The following is a 22,483-nucleotide window of genomic DNA, read 5'->3' as shown; positions in this document are numbered from 1 at the left end:
GCCCAGTCCTTTGGACAGGCTGATGAAGGGTGTCCATAAGAGGGCACAGGATGGCTGGCATGTTCTTTGCTGACCAGGAGAAACATGGTAGACACTGAGTGAAGGAGGTCCCTGTGGCCACTCAATTCCTGAGTTGGGGGGAATTCCCTTTGACAGATGGTAGATATATAAGTCTGCTTAGGCTGCCATTACAAAGTACCACAAATTTAGTGACTTAGTAGGAATGTGTTGTCTTACAGTCCTGGAGGCTGGAAGGCTGAGATGAAGGTATTGGCAGGTGGGTCTTTCTGAGGGGTGTGAGGAAAGCATCTGTTCTAGGCCTCTTTCTTGGATACTTCTCCCCAAATGGCCATCTCCCTAAATGGTCCTGAATGGTCTTCTCCTTGTGTCTCTTCACGTTATCTTCCCTCTGTGTGTGTCTGTCTCTGACTCTGTATTTCCCCTTTTTATGTAGACACTAGCTATATGAATGAATTGGGCCCACCCCAGTGACCTCACTTTCACTTGCCTGTCTCTATGAAGGCTCTATCACCAAATAAGGTTAGGTTCTGAGGTGCAGGGGGTTAACACTTTAAAATACAAATCTCATGGGAGGACAAAATTCAACTCACATAACAGGAGACAGGCCATCGCTAAAAGTGAAAAAAAAAAAAAAAAATGCGTACTATAGAATTTCAATTAGATATTGTTTCCTGAGTTCAGTTTTCCTTGCATTTAGTAAGGAATTCTAACAAATTTTCTCCTAAAGAACTTTATATACCCTTGACCACTGGTGTAGGGAGAAAACATCCTGGTATTCAAAAAGTCCTTTGCAGTTTCACTAATTAGTTATCTAATTAAAATAAAATTGATTTGCCCCTGCAGACATGGCTGAATATGTTTTATTCATGTGCTTAAGAGACACAGATCATTCTTTTCTTATTTTAAGGATGACGGTAGCTATTTTCATTGCCAATAATTACCATGCAACCTGGCAGGGGCCCCTGCCACCTCCCATTGCCTGCCATCTCATGGTGACCAGATGCCATGCCCTTTATGACTGTTTTCCAAGGAATCAGGCAGCAAAATCTCATAGTTCATGAAATTATAATCATATATTTTCTGTTGTCAACAAATAAAATTAATAAAGTTCACACTAAAAATACCTGTATTCATCTTTTTAATAAACATTACTGAAAGTCCATTGCAAGTCAGTAATTGAGGAATAGACTTTATCCCTATCTTCCAAGTTCTTCCGGTCTGGTAAATTAAGATGGGGTATTGTGCAAAGCTAGGGTGTTCTAAAGTAACAATAGACTAATAGCTCTGAAGGCCAGATGCGTATGGTTGTAAAAAAGTTTCATTAGGGCCATTATTGCAAATCATCTTGGAATTGTTTACCACTTGAGCATATTCAATTAAAAAGGCATTATAATGCCGAGATTTTAAAATGTAAACTAGAACCTGGAAAGTTTTCAATGATTTATAGTGTAAAATTAAATAAAGCACCAATAAAACCAATTAGATTCAGAACATTGTAAGAGAAATGAATAAAAATGCTCACCTACTTTTGGAAACAAACGTAGAGGAGAGTCAACTTTATTCAACCAATAAATAGAAAAGCAATGCTATTTAATTCATGGAACAAAAAGAAACACTTCCTCAGTTTGAAATTATTCCCAGTTTAGAAAACCAAACCAAGAAAAGGGGTGCTTAAAATAAGCATAAAGAAAGGGAAAATATAGAGAATGGAACAGGGATAAAGTAAAAAAAAGATCGATGGAAATAAAAAAATAAGACAAATTAGAGAAGAAGCGTAAATGAAGAAGAAACACACCATAGGGACATGAAACTAAATCGTATAGTTAGGTCATTATCACTGACTTTTGAAAAGCTGACTGGTTCCATAAAGATTTAAAACAGTGCTTTAAATACTGTGTTGCAGGCGTTATGTTTTTATTTTGTAATAAGTATAGAGTTTGAAATTCCAAATTTCTCATTTAATCCTGAACATTTTGTTCTTAAGCCAAAGAATGACTCGAAGCACAAAAACATACTTAAAACTATTTCCAGCCGTGGTTCTCAAATCTGATACCTCAGCATCACCTGGCAAGGGTTTCTTTTGTTATTTCAGCAGAGATTTACTAACCAGCTGGCAGTACTCTGGTTATTTATGTTTCAGTATCTCTATTTATCTATTTATATTATCCCAGTTCATTTTCACAACCACACAATGAGCAAAGCGAGGCAGTGCTGGAAAGGGCAGCATCAGGGTTTGCAGGCAAAGTGTTCTGACAGCACAATGCATGCTGAGCTTCTACATTTCACTGTCCCACAATTGCAATGGCAGGCCCCCACCCTAGAACTACTCTCTGGGCTGGTGGGATTCTGACATCTACATTTTGAACAGCATTTCTTAAAATCATCAGGGTTTAAGATTCTAAGTGGTCAAATATACTCCATTCCACAATGACCTGAGATTACCTTATTTGTCCCTTGTTTTAAATCCCAAGTCTTTAAAAATAAATCAAATCCTGGAATGACGGTAGGTGAAAAATTTAATATCAAGGAAAATAATGAAAAAGAAAGAAGGAACTCTGTGTATAACACTTCCCCAGGAATAATTAGGCTCAACTACATCCTAATGCTCTTTAACCACCTTCATGAAAGCCTCAATCCACTTGGAATGGGACAGAAATTGCAAAGGAATACTCTCTGGGCACCAGCGATATTGCCACAACCAAATCTTAGCATCATAGGATTTCAGCACTGAAATGGAAAATGAACAAAGAGAGGTAAGCAGTTTATAATACTAGTAAGGGAGAAAAGCAAAACAAGAACTTTGGAGGTTTTTCAAACATAGGGGCTCTCTCCAGTTGTTCCCAAGAGATACTGGGGTACTTTACCTCTACCATGTCTGTGTCTCTAATCATCCACCCACCACAGAGCTCAGCCAACTGAGAAGGACTAAGGGTCCTATCTAGGAATCTTCACTTGATTTTGCTTTATTTTCTTTCGAGAGTGCACAAGCCAGGCAGGGCACAATGGCTCATGTCTATAATCCCAGCACTTTGGTAGGCTGAAGCGGGTGGATTATCTGAGGTCAGGAATTTGAGACCAGCCTGGTCAACATGGCGAAACCCTGTCTCTACTAAAAATACAAAAATTAGCCAGGTATGGTGGCGGGCACCTGTAATCTCAGCTACTCGGGAGGCTGAGGTGGAGAATTGCTTGAACCCGGGAGGCAGGGGTTGCAGTGAGCCAAGATCATGGCATTGCACTCCAGTCTGGGCAACAGGAGTGAAACTACAACTCAAAAAAAAAAAAAAAAAAAAAAAAAAAAAAGTGTGCAATCCTAGGACACAGAGGAACCTCAAATATCCTCTACTTCTAGAGCTCTGAAAATGTGGAAGCTACTTGCAATAGCCTCCCCCTTTTGTTTCCTTTTTTCCTACTCTTGTATCTACATCTTCCTTATCCATAACTGTTTGTTTGTTTGTTTTCCCTTCAGGAATAAAGGGAGTTCATGAACAGAAATCTCACCTATGATACCTTCCAGAGGTTAGATGAAGAAATGCTGAGTAAATACGGAATTGCCTTCTTTATGTTGTCACTCCTTCAATCTCCAGCAAAGACTTTAAATAGAAGGGAAGCAGGGAGACAATGGTGACATCCAAAATCAGGTTGAGGCCAGACTTCTTCAAAGTGACAGGGAAGGGGGCAGGGAAGTGCTGGGTAGGGCCTGTGCCCGCAGACCTAAGTGAGGACAGGCACTCCTGTTTTCATGCTCAACTGTTGCATTTTCCAAGACCACCCTGGCTCACAATGTCCCCATCCTTGGCCTATGAAAACCCCGAGACCCTATCAGGCAAATACAAAGGCAGCTGGACGTCAAGCGGAACAACACCAGCAGAAGAACACACTGACAGATGCTGGCAGGCCATCAACCGTGGAACGCCAAGGGAAATTTGGCTGAGGATTGTCAGAAGAGAGCCCAGCCTCTGAGCCACCCGACTCCAGGGGAAAACCACCTTCCCACTCCAACCCCCTTCTAGCTCCCCATCCATCTGCTGAGAACTGCTTCCACCATTCAATAAAACCTTGCACTAATCCTCCAAGCCCACATGTGATCTGATTTTTCTGGTACACTAGGGCAAGAACCCTGAGATACAGAAAGTCTTTTGTCCTTGTAATAAGGCAGATGGTCTTACTGAGCTGATTAACTGAGCTAAGCCGAAAGAGCCGACTGTAACATATGCCCACTGGGGCTTTGGGATCTCCAAACACTCAACCCTAGATGCCGCCATGAGGTCCGAGCCCACACTCCCCACAACCTGCTGGTCTGCATGGTCCCCCCTAGGGGTTTAAGCTGTGGGGCATGGAAGAAGTGAGCCACACCCTATTACATGCCCTGCGAGGGGGATAAAGGAACTTTCCTCATTTCAAAAATGGCAGAGGAGGAAGGGTGCTTACACACATGTCTTCTAGCATGTTCTCTTTCCCCCTTATCTCGCTTTTTTCCCCACTAGGCTAGGATTTGATTCCAGCTAGACAAAGGCCAGCCCGTGGTTTGTATCTGATCCACTGTTGAGGCTGCCTATTTCTGAGTGAAAAAGCTTCCAAATCTATTAATAGATATAGCCAACTTTCACTCAGCTGCCAAATCAAAGAATGAACAAAGGCAAAATAGTTACCATTTAGATAGGCTTCTGAGATGCTTGATTTCATATAAGACATCTGCATGCCTAACTTCCCTTTTCATTCTATCAACGTCTATCTATGGAGTGCCTACTATATGCTATGTTTCTGTGCTACAGGCATATTCATCATGCCATTCATTTGATTTCTAACTGAAAGCCCTTTTTCTTCTGCCTCCCAGTTTCAGCTGTCATAGCCTGTCAAAATCACTATTTGCCCTGGTATTTATGGTGAAAGGAGTCATTACTAGTCATCATGCGACCATCTGTACAGTGTCACTGGGTAGTGACATGGCCTCTGTTCAAACTCTAAGATGTTCCATCTTGCAGGATGGATATTAATGCCACTAAATCCATCTTAAGCATTCTTGAATGAGAGCATTTGTAATGGTTATTACATCTTTGCAATAGCATGAAAAGAGAAGACAGCATATTATTATCAAAAACTGCACATTACAATCAAATTACAATAGTACAAGTAGAAAATAGATTACCTTTCCTCTATCTTTAATGTACTTTATAGTTTTGGACAGACGAGCCGTGTCCAGAGGAGGTTACGGTGGTCAGGCATGCAGTATGATTTCACAGGGCTATGAGGATCTCCTATGGGCTCCTGGCTAGATATTAACCTTTCAATTTAAGGGAGTAATTTCCAAAAATGGTGGTACATCAGAACCACGAATGAGGCAGCCTTAGGAGGAGTTTAATCATATGTTTTTTATTAATTATTTGTTGGTTTATTTGCATGTCCTAAAATGACCTATTGTTCATTCTGTTGCATATTCAGAAGCTAGACAACACTGATTTCAGCATTTGCCCAGCATATAAAAACCAACTCAAATTCTGCTGGCTTATAAAGTATTTGAAGTCAGAGGAGATCGTTTCAAGCCAGTACATGATGCAGGCAGCTCATAAATATAAGTGAGGTGGTTCAGTGGATTTGTGATTTGTTTGATGATTGATGCTTCATATTCTAATCCATCATCACAGACATGATGTATTTTCCTATTAAACATGAAAGAATATTTGTCAAGTGCACGAGGATATAGTTTTCAGAAATTTTCTTGAAACCCAAAGCTTCTTAATTCATCTCACATTCTCTCACTTATGATAGAGACATTAACTAACACGACAAAATAATAGTGCAGGCTTGATGCGTATTCACAACTGAAATGTGGCTGTAGAGCTGGGAGACAAGAGGGGTGGTTAGAGTTGTGGGGATGATAAGAAGCATGTCCCACATCCATGGAGCAGATTGTCTTCAGTTCCAGCCAACTGTGAGTGAGAAAATACAGCATCACCAGACTTTTGGAATTTTTTAAAAAAAGAAATCACAAATCCAAATTTTTGTGAAATCTTTTGATGGTTGAATATTAGCAACTAATTTATAGTTTAATAAAATGCCCAAGGGGGCCTGCACTTGTGAGGTAAACGAACCTATGCGGGCTGGATTTGACAAAGGACCTGTGAGTTTGTGGTCTATTATTTTAACCGAGGAGGGCAGGATATGCATGGGGAGGAGAAGGGCACTATTGCAAAGCGGGGAGTGCAGTCATAAGGGTGAGCCCTGATAAAAACATTTGCTGACTTTGTTCATTTGATTAACACTAGTCCTATTTCCAGTTAACAAAAAGTTACCCTTAGTTGTGATAGGATGGTTATCTTCAAAAAGTTCCTTGGAAAATGAAGATTTGAGAAAGAAACGGTCTTCACAGCATCATGTGGGCTAGGACTTTTCTCCTAGCTGCCAAGAGCCTATAGAAAGAAAATTAGATATTTGGAAGATCGCAAGATAAAGTTGTTAAAAGTAAGTGTTTGATGTGGGGGAAGCTTCTTTGTCATTTTTTTGACTTACGCAAGTTTTATCTAGTGAGTTCTAAAGAAAATTCCAATTAAACACACATTTACATTAAGAAAAAGTTGATACTTTTAGTATCTGTTGTATAGTTTTATTACCTTTTTATTAACTAGATTTGCAATTCCATGACATAAGCCATGACTTTGTCCTTCTTGAGCCCCTGACTTCACATATTTGGACTTTGGAGTATATTCGTCAGGGAATTTGTGTCTTGAATTGTTAGAAAACATATATTCAAAGAACATAATAAAGCTACCAGACATTTTCTTACTTTGTTTTCTGTTTTGGTTTGGGATTAAACAGCAGCAAAGACAACAAAAACAACAGCAACAACACACACAGCAATGTAATTACTAAAAGTGAGGCTGCGGCCCCAGAGAGAGACATTGTCCTGACAGGTGTCCGAGGGAGACCTGGCACTCCATGTAAGTCCCTGATGTCTTTGAGAGACTGTCATGAGCACATGCTCAGACATCTTGGGCAGGGCATGTTAGCAGAGGCAGAGACAGATATAGCGTAATGAAGGGTAAGGTTGAGGGTACTTCTCTTGCCTGACATTTTCCAAAGCTCTATTATCACTCCCGGGGAGACTGGGAGGAACCCACTGCTCCAGCTATGCTGCTGTGGACTCGGAGTCCCTCGTAGCATCCTCAGGCTGTGGGTGTATCCGCGGGGCTGCCTGCACTACTTCTAACACATCTAGTCCCCAGTGTCAACCTTATAAGCCTTAGCAAGTTTTCCTCTTACGTAGAAGGACTGGAACAAGGACACTGCTCTGCCACAAACTAGAAGACCCCTACAACCCTGGATCCACAGCTGTTTGCAGCCGATCCCCAAACAAATAGCCTGCATTGCCAACAGACACAGGTGGGAGGTGAACCAGGGACATCTGGATCAGAGGCGCACAATCTCAGGCTTGAAGCCCTGCTGAAAAGAAATGACAGAGGGTGTTACAGCTGTGGCATTGCTCACAACAAAGGGCAATGTTTAAAAAAAAAAAAAAAAAAAAAACTTTTCTGTCATAAAAAATAATTCAAGTATTTTCGATGTACTATTTCTAGAAGAAACACTGAATTTTACTTGCATTTGTTCTACAGCAAATCATGTTGACAAAATCATTGTCATATGTAGAGATGATCAAAGACTGACTATGCAACCAAAAAATGCAGAAAAAGGTTATAGATGAGGATGATGATAAAGGTATACTATTGTCTTGATTTTGTGACAGCTTGGGTTTTGTTAACTATGGAAGTTTTTATTCTAAGTTAATATCCATGTTGATATCTATCATTATATTCATGATATTGTATTTTTAATGAGGATCTCCAAATTATACTTTTCAACACCCACGAAACCTAAATCCACCTCTTTAAAGAGGGCTGGGACAGAGTCACGTATCATAAGAAGGGAGAAAAACACAGAAGTTGACGTTACCCTGCAAATGCTCAGAAGGCATCCAAAATTTTGAAGTGGGCGTTTAGAGGTGTTGTAGGCAGGTAGGCTCCAGAACACTTACAAATATGAATGCATCATACAAAAGGCATCAAATAAGTTTATTTGAAAGCATTTTGATTTGCTTTAAGGATGGCGTATCTATCCATTAGTTGCAAACCCTGACAGTCCTAAGCATCCTTCTGCTGTTCTGACTACTCTGACTTGTTTCCTACCTCATTTCAGCAGTGTCGTCTACTTTGCTTTTTTTCATGAGTCCATATTGTTGTTTTATTTATTTATTTTTTGCTTTTGTTTTGATTTCTTTTTTCTAAATATTAATTTTTTTAAAAAATTGTTCAAGATAATATGTATGTCTAGTTATCTCTCAATTCCTTTGGCTTACTTTTATATAGGCCCTCGAGACTGGACTTATAAGCACTGATTATAGTAAATAACAGATGGCAAACTATTTTGGAGAGTATGAACCAATAAGATTTCTGCCTCTAGGCCATTAACAAAAAATATGAATGCATTGCTATCCCCACCCAAGACAGAAAGAATTTCCCAGCCAAAACAGGAGCAGATGTATAAATCATGGGCAGAGAAAATAAGAGGGGTTTTCCTGGCCATAATGGAGTAGGCATTAATCACATACTGTCATAGCATTTAAAACATAAATGTATTTCATTGACGCAGAGCTGTAAAAACAAAATGAGTTCTACCATAAACGTAAGATGAAGGGTGTTAGTTAACTGCAATTACAAAGAAGATTACTAAGTTACTTATATGCAAAGGTGGGAGCTCAAATTTGTGAAGGATGACCCTGTAAGGTGCCACACCCACGGCTGAAAGTATATAAATGGTCCTGTCCAGGATTGGCATCCAAACTCAGAATCTTCTCAGTGTAACTCAGCTGAACTCACATCTCCTGTCAACATGTCCTACAACTGCTGCTCTGGAAACTTCTCCTCCCGCTCCTTTGGCGGCTACCTGCGCTACCCAGCCTCCTCCTGTGGCTTTTCCTATCCCAGCAACCTGGTCTCCAGCATTGACCTCTGCTCTCCCAGCACCTGCCAGCTGGGTTCCTCTCTCTACAGGGGCCGTCAGGAGACCTGCTGGGAGCCCACCAGCTGCGAGACGTCCTTTGTGGAGTCCAGCCCCTGCCAGACCTCCTGCTACCGCCCCAGAACCTCCTTGCTCTGCAGTCCCTGCCAGACGACTTACTCTGGGTCTCTAGGCTTTGGATCCAGCAGCTGCCGCTCCCTGGGCTATGGATTGAGGAACTGCTACTCAGTGGGCTGTGGGTCCAGTGGCTTCAGATCCCTGGGTTATGGAGGCTGTGGCTTCCCTTCCCTGGGCTATGGCTCTGGATTCTGCCGCCCAACCTACTTGGCTTCTAGGAGCTGCCAGTCTTCTTGCTACAGACCAACTTATGCATCAGGCTTCTATTATTGATCATCTTCTTAAATTGCTAATTTTGTTGGCCAATGTCATTAATGCCTCTACTCATAACCTTTATTGTCTTCATCATGTACAGAAAGAATTAGCCTCTTATTCTCTAATTATCAAGTTCTCAGTTTGTCTTTGGCCCCAAATACTGGCTGGTAGGCTTCATCTGAAAAACTGTAATTAGAGTACTAGCTCAAAATAAATCTTGAAGTACACATTAAAAGTAGAATTTGTATTATTTGATTTTCTTCTATAATTTATAAAAAGTCAAATCATTTTAATCCAATAAATCCATTGGTCTCATACTCAGCTATGTTTGTGGTGGTTTTTTTATTGCTAGGTTTTGGTTGTGATGTATTAGGGGATTATTATGTAACAATTGGTGTGTATATATATATATATATATATATATATATATATATATAGGAATAGGTTTGAAAATCATATGAAGTTTGGGATTCAAACAAACTTTTGGGGGTCTCGGAGATTTTTGTTACTCAAACTACAGGTAGTGCAAGTCTACTAAATATACAGACTTTTATTCATTAAAATCTCAGAATCAGGAATTAGCTTGACCCCCTTATAAAATGTGGATTCTTGTGTCTGTGCCAACAAATATAAGGTAGCAGACTAGTTGATAGTTATATCAGGAATCTGCAGAGAAAAAAAAATTTAGAACTATATGGTTATAGGTACACATAAAAGAAAAATTAAATTGAAGACAAACCAAAATGATTTGAAGTAACTTTTGAAGTCACCCAATATTTGTTGGTAATCATGATCAAATGCCTGCATCTCATTGATGAGAATTCAATATGATTCAATTATCTACATATGTGTAATAAGGGATACCATGAAACTTGAATGGAGGATTGATATTCCACCTTGGTTTTTATTCATGTTTCACACTAAGTAAAGCTGAAGATAATAACCCTTTGATACCATCAGAAGTGATAATTTAATTCACATCTGAGCATAAAATTAGGGAAATGTTATTTCTCTTTTTTGTGGTAGCATTCTTTGTTTTCTCAGGCAAAGTAGTTCCAGAAGAAGGTAAGTGTGAAGATAAACAGATTTCAATAAGGAACCTAAAGCTGAGAACAAAAAAAGAGTTCAAATAATGTTTGATAACTATTCCCATTCATTATTCCTTTAGACAACAGCTGTTAGAGAAAGCGATTATACATGTAAGTTATGTTAAATGTAAAAATATGGAGACACAAAGATGATAAGGAATGTAGAGGGAAAACTTATTCTATGATATCTTAAAGGAGTTGCAAATTTTTGACTTGCAAAAACAGAAATATCAGAGGAGAGAAATCTGGGAAGATTAGACACAATAAGCAAAGCAGAAAGGACTGAAAATCTTTGTGTATTCAAGGAATGATAGGAAATTTAGCTCAGTTACAGTTACAACGCAAAGTGATTTCATAAGGTGTGGTAATGACAAATACGGTCATTCAAACTACTAAAACAGTCTTGAGATAGGGTACCTTTTTTTTTTTTTTGACAGTCTTGCTCTGTTGCTCAGGCTGGAGTGCAGTGGTGCTATCTCGGCTCACTGCAACCTCCGCCTCCCGGGTTCAAGCAATTCTACTACCTCAGCCTCCCAAGTAGCTGGGATTACAGGCTCCCACCACCACGCCCAGCTAATTTTTTTGTATTTTTAGTACAGAAGGGGTTTTGTCATGTTGGCCAGACTGGTCTCCAACTCCTGACCTCAGGTGATCCACTCGCCTCGGCCTCCCAAAGTGCTGGGATTACAGGCATGAGCCACCACGTCCAGTCGAAATTGGGCATTTTTACTCCATTTTCTCTTCTATTATAATCACTTATGTGCTTTTAAAAAGAAATCTCTTATCCAATGATTAGGTTCATACCTAGGGGTATTAGGTTCATACCTAAGGGTAAATAAGTTAAAATCAAATGCTCACAAATTAAAAAACTATTTATAACTAATATCTTTTGTTTAGAAAATCTAGACAAGGAAAATACATGTGAAGATATTCAGAAATTATGAGTGCCAAAATCTAAGAAAGGTCTTGATAAATAAACAAACAGGAAGTCATAGAATCCATGACTACTTTTAGAATAAGAATGTTGTTCGATCCAAAAGAGAGGCTGAAGTACAGTCCCAAATCATTTCAGTACTTGATAAGGTTAAGAGGATATAGGAATACCAGGGCTCTTTTTCTATCCTGCCAAAATCAAATTTAAATTCTTCCAGGAGGAGGATAACATCACAGTGAGCTCCAAATTATTTCTTTACATGATAAATATAGATACAAATGTAAATACAGATACCTATTTATATATATAGATGACATTGCAGATATAGTTATATCTAGATACACATGAAGACACAGATATAGTCTAGTATCCAACAAAAATTTACCAGACTTCAGAAGTTAAGAAATTTCTAAATCCAAAATATAGATATATGTAGCAGAATTAGGATCACAAGAGCTTCAGTAAATGAAAATATTACACATAAATGTTAAATAACTATACTTGACATGCTTAGAGAATAAAAAGATAGATGAAAATTTTGGCAGAGTACTGAAGTATATTAAAAGAACCAAAAAGAGATTTTAAAATTGAAAAATGTAATAAATTAAAATATTGAATTGGTGAATGGATTAAAACAAAATTAAACATGGCTAAAGAGATAATTAGTTATTGTTCAGTAGAATATATACAAACCAAAAGAAAAATTATTAAAATATTTAAAGGAGTTTAAGAGACTATGGAACATGTGTAACAGTCTAACATAGTTGCTGTTGGAGTCCTAAAACAAAATTGTGTGTGTGTGTGGGGGTGTGTGTGTGTACATATGGCTAGAAATAAGTCCACATATCACTAAATCTAAGAGAAGTTATATGTAATAGAAACAAATTAACAGGGGATCCAAAGATAATTTTTGAACAGACACATATAATCAAGAACTACTAAAAATCTCATGCATGATAAATGTGAAGACAAGCCCATAACTAGGCATATTGAAGTCTCACTGAGGAACAGGAAAGAAAAAGAGAAAAACTTAAAGCAGCCACAGGTGAGAAAAAAATTTAAAAAGAAATTTACCTTCATCAAAGCAACTGAGATTAAAAGTTGAATTTTAAACAGAAAAGAAGAAATATAAGAAAACAAATACATGTCCTCAAATGTTAAAAAAAAAAAAAATCAAAACTAGAGTACTACGACCAATGAATGTCTGTTTTAAAAATGAAGGAGAAATATAGACATTTTCAGACAATCAAATACTTACAGAATGTGTCAGCAGCTTTCCAGCACTAAAATATATAATTAAAGTTATACATAGTTGAAACAAAATGATCCCAGAATATAGAAAAAAGGTGTAAGAAATAATAAGTAAACAAAAGATACATATTGGGTAAATTTAAGCAAGTACGGTTGACTCTTGAACAAGTGGAAGTTAGGGGAACTAACACCCTAACCAATTGAAAATGTGCAGGTAACTTTGGCTCCCCCATAAACTTTACTAATAGCCTACTGTTGATCAGAAGCTTTATCAATAACATAAGATTTAAGTTAACACACACCTTCTGTGTTACATGTATTATGAATTATAATCTCATAATAAAGTAAGCTAGAGTAAAGATAATGTTAAGAAAATCCTAAGGAAGAGAAACTGTATTTACTGCTCATTAAGTGGAAGTGGATCATAATCAAGGTCTTCATCCTTGTCTTCATGTTGAGCAGGCTGAGGAGGAAGAGGAAGAGGAGAGCTTGGTCCTGCTGTTTCAAAAATGTCAGAGGAGAAAATAATCAATTTATAAGTCAGCCTACAAAGTTTAAACCCATGTTGTTCCATGGTCAACTGTATTGCTCCTAAAAGCATGAGGGCAAATTATCTATCTATCTATCTATCTATCTATCTATCTATCTATCTATCTATCTATCTATCTATCTATCTATCTATCTATCTATCTATCTATCTACCTATTTAATCTATTATCTATCTATCTATCTACCTATCTATCATCTATAATCATATATTAAATTAAAATACAGAAAATTCTAACAGTGATAAAAGAATTGAGGTGAGGATAAATAGTCTTGAAGACAGACTTCTAATTTTCCTGTTTGTACAAGTCGTAAAAGTACTAACTTATGCTAGCAAATCAATGTGTGCTGTGATTTCTAAGGCAGCACTGTCCAACAGCATTTTCTGTGGTGATGAAAATATTCTCATATATGCACTTTGCACTGTATGGTGTCCACTAACCACATATATTCTATCACGCAATTTTTATGTGGTTTATATGACCCATAAACTGAATTTTAATGTAATTCTATTTTAATTAATATAAATTAAACTTAGTAAATGTGGCTAGTGGCTACTCTTGGATAATATGGTTTCAGGGTAACCTCTAAATAAATCATAAAATAATGTATACCATCCTGCATGCCTGTCAGACTGTGATTGTTAAGAAATATCCTATTTTATATTAAATAACGTTGGTTAGCCAACCTTGTCTGAGATTGTAAAAGCAGAAATAGCATTGTTTTATTTGCTTATTTTGCTGGATATATCTTTTTATATTTCCCTTTTCGTTTTTCTTAGATTTAATAAAAATCTCTTTTAAGTAAAAAATTGTTTTGATGTTTAGCCTGCTCTGATATTTGATGTTTTTGTTAAGATTTTTAAAATCATATCATATTTAATTTAATTATCATTACATTCAGACTTCTAGCTATAGATATTTACTCTGTTTTTGGTGTTTGATCCATTTTCTATGTTCCCTTTTCTTATTTTCTTATTTATTTATTTACTTATTATACTTTAAGTTCTATGGTACATGTACACAACATGCAGGTTTGTCACACAGGTATACACGTGCCATGTTGGTTTGCTGCACCCATCAACTCGTCATTTACATTAGGTGTTTCTCCAAATGCAGTCCCTCCCCCAGCCCCCCACTCCCCGACAGGCCCTGGTGTGTGATGTTCCCCGCCCTGCATCCAAGTGTTCTCATTGTTCAATTCCCACCCATGAGTGAGAACATGTGGTGTTTGGTTTTCTGTCCTTCTGACAGTTTGCTGAGAATGATCTCATTTTCATACTTTTTTTGGGAGAGGAGCACTTAATCAAATATTTTAATGCTACAACTTTACAATTTAACTTATTAGTTTTTGCAACTTTTTAATTTTTAGCAATTTCTTAAGAGATTTTAATGAGCATTCTCCATTTATACTTCTACCTATATGTTAAGAACAACATGTGAACAATTCATATTCAGGCATCATGAGCTTATGTTTCAGTCTTCTTTATTTCCTCCAAGTTTCCTTGTGAGATTACTGTCCTAATTGGAGAAATTCCTTTGGTGTTTATTTTAGTTTAGGTTTATCTGATATGGATAGCACTATAAAAACACGATATTTGGACATTTTACAATGGAAAAATAATCCTAAAGAGATCTGGAAAAAGTGTGTTTTACAATAAAACAGAAAATACCTGAGAAGATTTGAAGGTAGAAGTGTAGAGACGGTACTGCCCGAAGAGAGTTTTTCCAGAAGAGGCATCTCTCTCAATGAGTTGTAAATATGAATGACAAAAGAAACCATAAACATGTGAAAACATATGAACTATACTGATATTGAATCAGTTTGTATTTGAATTATACAGAAATGGAAAAAAAAAAAAACATAGAGTTGCTACTTATCTCCCCTCAGCTCAAGGGTATCTGACTTTTTGAGTGCTTCCTCATGTGTACAAATTTATATCCACTTTCACTTTGTTTCAAATTAGTCTTCTTTTGTCATTTTTCCTCTCTTCACTGGTTCTGGTTTATCTCTATGACACACCATATCTCTCGTCCTATTTATCTTATCTATTTTTCCCTTTCCAGTGAATGTAAAAGCAATATATAATGTAATATATGGAAAATAATTTTAAGGAAATCATTGGTGATTAATAAAATTAATACATACATTGCTAGTTTACGGAATTCATGCTAATGAATTAATGTTAATGAATCAATGGAATTTTTGTTTATGCATTTAATTCATGAAATAGATAAAAACCAAATACATATAATCAAATAAACTCATACAACCTGACATCCAAATATACTACCAGTTTCATTGTTAGTTTTGTTGTCAAAGGAGCATTTTCACTTATTTTGTTTGGGACGTTTTGGTTAAAAGTCTCTATGCCTCTGGAAGCAAACTGGAAACTTGACTGATTGGTGGAGTTGAATTAACTTATTTTGGGTTTTAAACATCTTCCCTCTTTAAGACAGCTATTTTTTGAAATCTTTATATCACATGCATAGACTTTATATGAATAATAATTTCAGGAACAGTATATAACAATTTCTTTCAAAGAATGTGGGGTTATGATGTTTGCTGAAAAAAGAGGAACTTGGAAATAACAACTGAGAAAAAAATTTAGGTCACGCGGATTTTTTTTACACAGGCTTAAGTAGCTTTCTTGATTCAGTCAATGCTAGGTGGCAAAAAGAACCATATCCATTCATCTCATCAAGTATTTTAGCATACAATTAATTTCCTTACATGTGTACAAAGAGGAAACCAATTATCCACTGTGAGAATTAATTAGGTTCATGAGATGTAGGGTTTCACCTTTGTGGATCTAAGACTTAAATTCAACATGGATGGAGAAAGCAAGCTTTTCGTATCATCAGAAATGATTGTCTCATTCATATTTCAACACACATTTGCAGATGCCTAGTTTTCACATTTTATGTTGCCATTCTAATATTTTATAGCCTAAGTATTAGAGAAAGTAATAAAATGCTAAAGTAAGTTGTATATTGGTAAGACCTAAAGCTAATAGCATAAAGATATCTTTGTACAGCGCTAAAAAGGAAAGTTAAAAGCATTTCCCTATCCATTAATTTTTAGATCTCTACAAGAATCATGAGAAATGTGGATTTTATGAACTATAGTTATTTTACATATAAGGAAATGAAGACTCAATGTGGATCAAGGATTCACTAGAGGTCCCGGTCTCAAAAGAAAATCAAGGTTCAAGATTTCATGAAAGATGGAGAGTAATATAAGAAACAAAAACACCAGTAGTATGGTAGCGATTAAAGAGAATTTTGGGAAGATGAAATAAAATGAACAAAGCAGAGATGTATAAATGTACTTGTATTCAGCAAATTATTGGAAATCAAGTTATAATTTGTATGATGTAGCAATGGAAAATCAGTCTACAGATATATGATAGGTACCCATTCGTTTATTGTTTGAATGTCTTGAACTTTGGATCATATTAATCTTGATCTTCTCTGATTTATATACTATTGAAGTGCTTTTCTGATCATTCTTACTCTATCTCCTTAGCTATCTAAATATTCTCAAGTACTTTACAAAATAAAACTTTTGTCAAATGTTATATAAAATAATATATTTTATATTCATGTATTTTGCATAAGCATATTTTCATGTTGAACATATAATTTAACATAATATAAAACATGTGTATAAATATATAATAAGTGATGAAATCTCTTTCATTTCCTGCTACATCTGAGGGAGCAGAAAACTTGTAGTTCTTTTGAGTTCTGAAACATATTTGTCACCTAGAAACACCTCTCTGGCCTATAGACCCAGGTTTAGGTAGCATGAGGAGCAGGAAATGATTCTGCTTGTCCAAGTACAGATGCAAGCAGTCCTGCTAGTCCGACTAAATCTGGCAAACTCTACAGTATTGGGTGTATCTGTAATATGAAAAAAAAATGCAGTGTGGAATTTATGGCACATTCCAGTGGGAGAATCATAATGTAGGCACATGGATGTGTATGGCCAGGCTTTATAATCTTTAGTGGTGAATCAACATATCTATGGGAAGTCAGCTTCTGGGATACAACCAGGCCATGGGAGAGATCCAGAACTTGGCCATGGGGCAGCAAGTGACCACCTTTACTCAGCTTACACCTGGCTACACTGGGAGTCTGGAATGCCAGCTGGAAGAGGAAGGAAAAATCTCAAACTGGGTTTGCAGATAGACGGACTCATTATGTGGATGTATTTAAACATCACGTTGAGCAAAATATCATCTCTCTTGGCAGAACGTAACGTTGAGTACCTGGTTATCTACTTGGTATAAAAAGAAAAATGGCCACATTTGATGATACTTCTAGCATTCCTGAATGATAAAAGGTGAACTGACCAGTTAGTTAGCGACCTGGAAAGGAAAATACTAGAATATTGATACAAGAAAATCCGGTGTAGACATGCAGCTGGTCATATGGGAGTGGGCACACAGTGTGAAGATCTTTGCATGTCTTCTTAATGCTTACCAGAATGCATCCACCATGGAAGAAGAACTAAAATATCAAGTAGACAAAGTAACTCTGCAAGTTGATGATAGCCAGGCTTTGTCACCATTCCCCACATTAGGAGGCTGCTAGGAAGGATATTTTATATTTTGGGAGAAAACTATGAAATGGGAACTGACTTTCAGATGCACAAAGCTCACTCCGAATCTGAGCACTAAAAACCCTGAGTCATTTTAGGATGCAGACTTTGTAAGTGTTTTTCTGGTTCATGTCTGTTTCCAGCAATTTCTCATGATGTGTTATTCTTCCACCCTCTGTTGGATGTGAGAAACACCATATAATAACATGTAATAGATGGGAAATAATTTTGGAGAATATAAATCAGTGGTGACAAGTAGAATCAATCATTAAAAGCATCCTTGCAAAAAACAAAGCTGTGCCACTGGTTATTTGACACAGGAGAAAAATGACAGACAGAATCCCAAGGCAAAGTATAAGCAGATACGAATGGACTCATGGCCAGAGAGGAAAGGAGGGCCTTTTCAGAACAGGAAAGGACGGGCATTACTAACAACTAGAATTACAACTAGAATTTCTGATGTAGAAATGCTCATTGGCTTTGTGCTATAATAACAAATTATAGTATCCATAAAAACAATAAAAAGCCAGTCAACTACAATTATAGAGGAGGTTGACTTACACATATGCAGAAGAGGGTGTATAAATGAGGGAGAATTAAACCTGTACTGTTCCATATCCATTGATAGAAGTATATAAGTTACTCAGTTCACAAGATGGCCCTAAGTCTGAGAATCTTCTCATTGTAACTCAGCCAAACTCACATCTCTCATTAACATTTTCTACAACTGCTGCTCTGAAAACTTCTGTGGCTCTTCCTACCTGAACAACATGGTCTACAATACTGACATCTGCTCTCCCAGCACCTGTCAGATGGGCTTCACTCTCTATAGGGGCTGTTAGGAGATCTGCTGGGAGACCACCAGCTGCCATTAATCCTGTGTGGAGTCCAGGCCCTGCCCGACGTCCTGCTGCCATCTGAGGAATTCTATGCTCTGGAGCCCCTGACAAGTGACTTAACCTGTATTGCTGGGCTCTGGGTCCAGCAGCTGATACTCCCAAGAGCTGTGGATCTAGGGGCTGCTCCTCACTGGGCTATGGATTCAGTGGCTTCAGTCCCCTGAGTGATGGAGGCTATGGCTTCCCTTCTGTGGGCTATGGATCCAGATTCTGCTGTCCAATATATTTTCCAGCTAGGACCTTCCAGTCTTTTTGTTACAGACCAACTCATGAATTTGGCTTCTACTTTTTTTTTTTTTTTTTTTTGAGGCGGAGTCTCACTCTGTCGCCCACGCTGTAGTGCAGCTGCGCGATCTCGGCTCACTACAACATCTGCCTCCGGGTTCAAGCAATTCTCCTCCTCAGCCTCCGGAGTAGCTGGGACTACAGGCACCCGCCACCATGCACAGCTAATTTTTTGTATTTTTAGTAGAGACAGGGTTTCACCGTGTTAGCCAGGATGGTCTCGATCTCCTGACCTTGTGATCCGCCCGCCTTGGCCTCCCAAAGTTCTGGGATTACCGGCGGGAGCCACCGTGCCTGGCCGAATTTGGCTTCTACTTCTCCCGGTCAAATTGTTGAGTTTCAGTATGCTTTAAGCAGTCATCAAAATGTCTACTCAGCATTTCATCATGTTCATTGTTTCCAGTAACAACTATCTTCTTAGTCTTCGATCATCAGTTTCTTACCCAGTCACTTTCCATTAAGCACAGGCTAAAAAAACCTGAATCTTGCATCTTGTTAATTTGGTGACTTTAACCCAATAGTAAGTGTAAATTCAGCATTGCTGATGGAACTCATGCTAATGTATATTCTGACAAAATTAATAAAAATTTAATGATTATAATTCAATCAATTTATTATTGTATTCAAATATATTTTATGGTATCATTTATCGGTTATTGATCAGAGTTTGTTTTCAGTTTGATTTGACAAGCTAAATAAAAGCTCAATATGCATTTGGGAGTAAATTTTAGCTGTGGATTTGATTTATTTTGAACCAGCTATTTTTTCATTCAAACTATAGTTTCTCAACATTCACATTTTCTAGCTTGAGAGTTTTATAAATGAAATTGTTAGGATCAGGAAATACATTGATTCATTCAAAGAACATGGGTTGTACCTATGCTGACAGAGGTAACGTAACTGCGAAGTTGACAGACTCACGGGGAGTTTAGTGAACAAGAATAACATTTATGTTTGCATAGGTTAAAAAATGAACAAACAAATACAAGATCAATTTAAAAATATGAGCTTGAATAACTTTCAATAAGTTAAATAAGTTTATCCAATACTTATCATTAAAAATTACTAGACTTATGTATCCAGTGTTGAGTTCCCACCATAATTGATTTTACCATATGGATAGAAGAATATAGTTAATAATTTTTGGTGGGAAGGACATACCTTCAGTATGTTTATGATTTCTCATCAATGCTTTCCTAAAGTCAAACTGAATATAGATAAAAATAAAACAACTTTATATAAGCTTGGATCTCAACATAAAGTTGGGGAAACTATGTGGTTACTCTTTTGGCAACATTCTCAAGCTAAGTATTTTGGGAAACCATATGAGACTAAGATAAAAAGGATTACTAAGGAACATAAACCTATTATAGAAAGACAGCTTTTAATAGTGTTTTAATCAAGACTCACATAATAATCCTATTTATTATTTCTTTAGCCTGTCAAATAGACCTATGGCAAAGACACTTTTTAAAAATTCAAATCATTCTACATATGAAGAAATGAACAGGTAAAGCAGCTCAGCGACTTCCACAGTTCTCAATCTTATAGGATAATCAAGATTCATAATTTCCCAAAGTATGGGGTCTGTTTGATGGGGAAATGCAAAAAGAATACAGGAACATATCATTAGAAAATTGGGGAGCTGAAGCTGAATGAGCAGAGCAGATACCGTTGGTTCTGGTTACTGGTGTTAATTATGTTCTAGAAAGGAAAGTATCTTTATCTGCCAATAACAAAAAGGCTAATATGAAGACATTAGCTGTATTCTTCCATTCTTAAAAATGTTACTCTTTCTTGGTTATGTTGTCTGTCCCACCACATTGGTCATATTTATTATTTTCTAGAAGTCTTTCTTTTTTCTAATATATGCACTTAATGTATAAAAATCTGCAGTTTTTGGTGTTTTATCTTTTATGTAATTCAGATCAAAGTATTTTCTAATGTACATTTAAGTATTTTTTCTTTGATCCAGGAGTTATTTACATTTTTATTTCCAAATTGACAAGACTTGGACATTTTTCTAGCTATCATTTTTTACTGTCTTCTAATGTATTTCCTTTCTTCAGTAACATATAATGAATTATCACAGTCATGAAATTTGTTGAAGCTTGCTTTGTGATCTAGCATATTTTCAGAAAAAAATACGTATATATCTAAAAGAATGTGTTTGCTGATCTTGCTGAGTGCAGTGTTTTGGATGTGTCAATTTGATCAATTTCCTTAAATGTGTTGGTCAAGCATTCTATATCCTAACTACTTTTGTCTGCTGCTTTTACATCTCTAAGCATTGTGGGCATGATATTCACAGTCAACTAACCCCCGTTTTTATTATGACATCCTTCTTTATTACTAGTAAAACTTCTGTGGCTGATATTAATGAAGCCAGCTTATATTGGGGTTATTTTAGATGATGTATGTATTTCTTTCAATATTTCTGTGTCCTTTTATTTTTATTGCTTACTCTTGAAAGAAGGATATTGTGGTTCTTTTTTACTTTTCTGAACCCAATCTGGCATTTTGAGACTTTGTACTGAATTTAATTATTTTATAAAGACACCCACACATGTTTATATCTGCCACCTATAATTTTATTATTACCTGACCTAACTTTATGTTCCTTTTCAGCCTTTTCAGGATTAGTAAAATAACTTCAATCATCTCAATTTCCACCATCTTAATATAATATTTGTGTTGTTTTAGTGATTTTAGAATTTGTTTGTTTTTTTTTTTTTTTTGAGACGGAGTCTCGCTCTGTCATCCAATCTAGAGAGCAGTGGCCGGATCTCGGCTCACTGCAACCTCCACCTCCCGGGTTTACGCCATTCTCCTGCCTCGGCCTCCCGAGTAGCTGGGACTACAGGCGCCTGCCACCACGCCCGGCTAGTTTTTTTGTATTTTTTTTTTTTAGTAGAGATGGGGTTTCACCGTGTTAGCCAGAATGGTCTCCATCTCCTGACCTTGTGATCCACCCATTCGGCCTCCCAAAGTGCTGAGATTACAGGCTTGAGCCACCGCGCCCGGCCAATTTTAGAATTTTGTAAAAATTTTCATGTGTACTCTTGATTTCAGTCCAATATAAATTACTATTTTATAATTTCTCCAATAATGCTAAAATGTAGAACACCTTAAATCCAATTGCCTTCTTTTAGGCATTATTGTTTTCACACATTTTAATTCTATATATATTTTAAAACAAAAATTGTTTCAATTATTGCTTTCTAAAGTCAATATTTAAATGTCATTTATGTTTACTCACACATTTACCTCTCATTTCTTCATCACCACGTTTTTCTCTGATAACATTTTTTTTTGTACTTGAAGAAAATCCATTAGTGTTGAGTTTAGAGAGCTCATTAGAAGCAGACATTCAGTTATCCTGCATTGGAACCATAACCTTACGGAGGTGGGGCAGGGTACGAGAAGAATGTGTGGTAACAAGCAAAACAAACAAACAAACAAACTGTAGG

At 36.9% G+C, this 22,483-nt stretch overlaps 1 protein-coding gene across 1 annotated transcript; it reads left to right on the top strand.

The window, feature by feature from the left end:
* Positions 1 to 8,800: 8,800 nt before the first annotated feature.
* Positions 8,801 to 9,640, top strand: LOC112621298 (keratin-associated protein 13-1). Its single transcript, XM_025380677.1, has one exon. It carries the CDS (start codon positions 8,905 to 8,907, stop codon positions 9,421 to 9,423), a length of 519 nt encoding a protein of 172 aa, XP_025236462.1. The 5' UTR covers positions 8,801 to 8,904; the 3' UTR covers positions 9,424 to 9,640.
* Positions 9,641 to 22,483: the final 12,843 nt, after the last annotated feature.

This window comes from Theropithecus gelada, chromosome 3, assembly GCF_003255815.1.
Source record: "Theropithecus gelada isolate Dixy chromosome 3, Tgel_1.0, whole genome shotgun sequence".
Classification (NCBI taxonomy): Eukaryota; Metazoa; Chordata; class Mammalia; order Primates; family Cercopithecidae; genus Theropithecus; species Theropithecus gelada.
The sequence above is the reverse complement of the archived record's forward strand: the minus strand, read 5'-3'. Positions and strand labels throughout refer to the sequence as shown.

Bases quoted from the DNA above. Each gene is read 5' to 3' on its own strand.
- LOC112621298 (XM_025380677.1), top strand. From the start codon at position 8,905: ATGTCCTACAACTGCTGCTCTGGAAACTTCTCCTCCCGCTCCTTTGGC.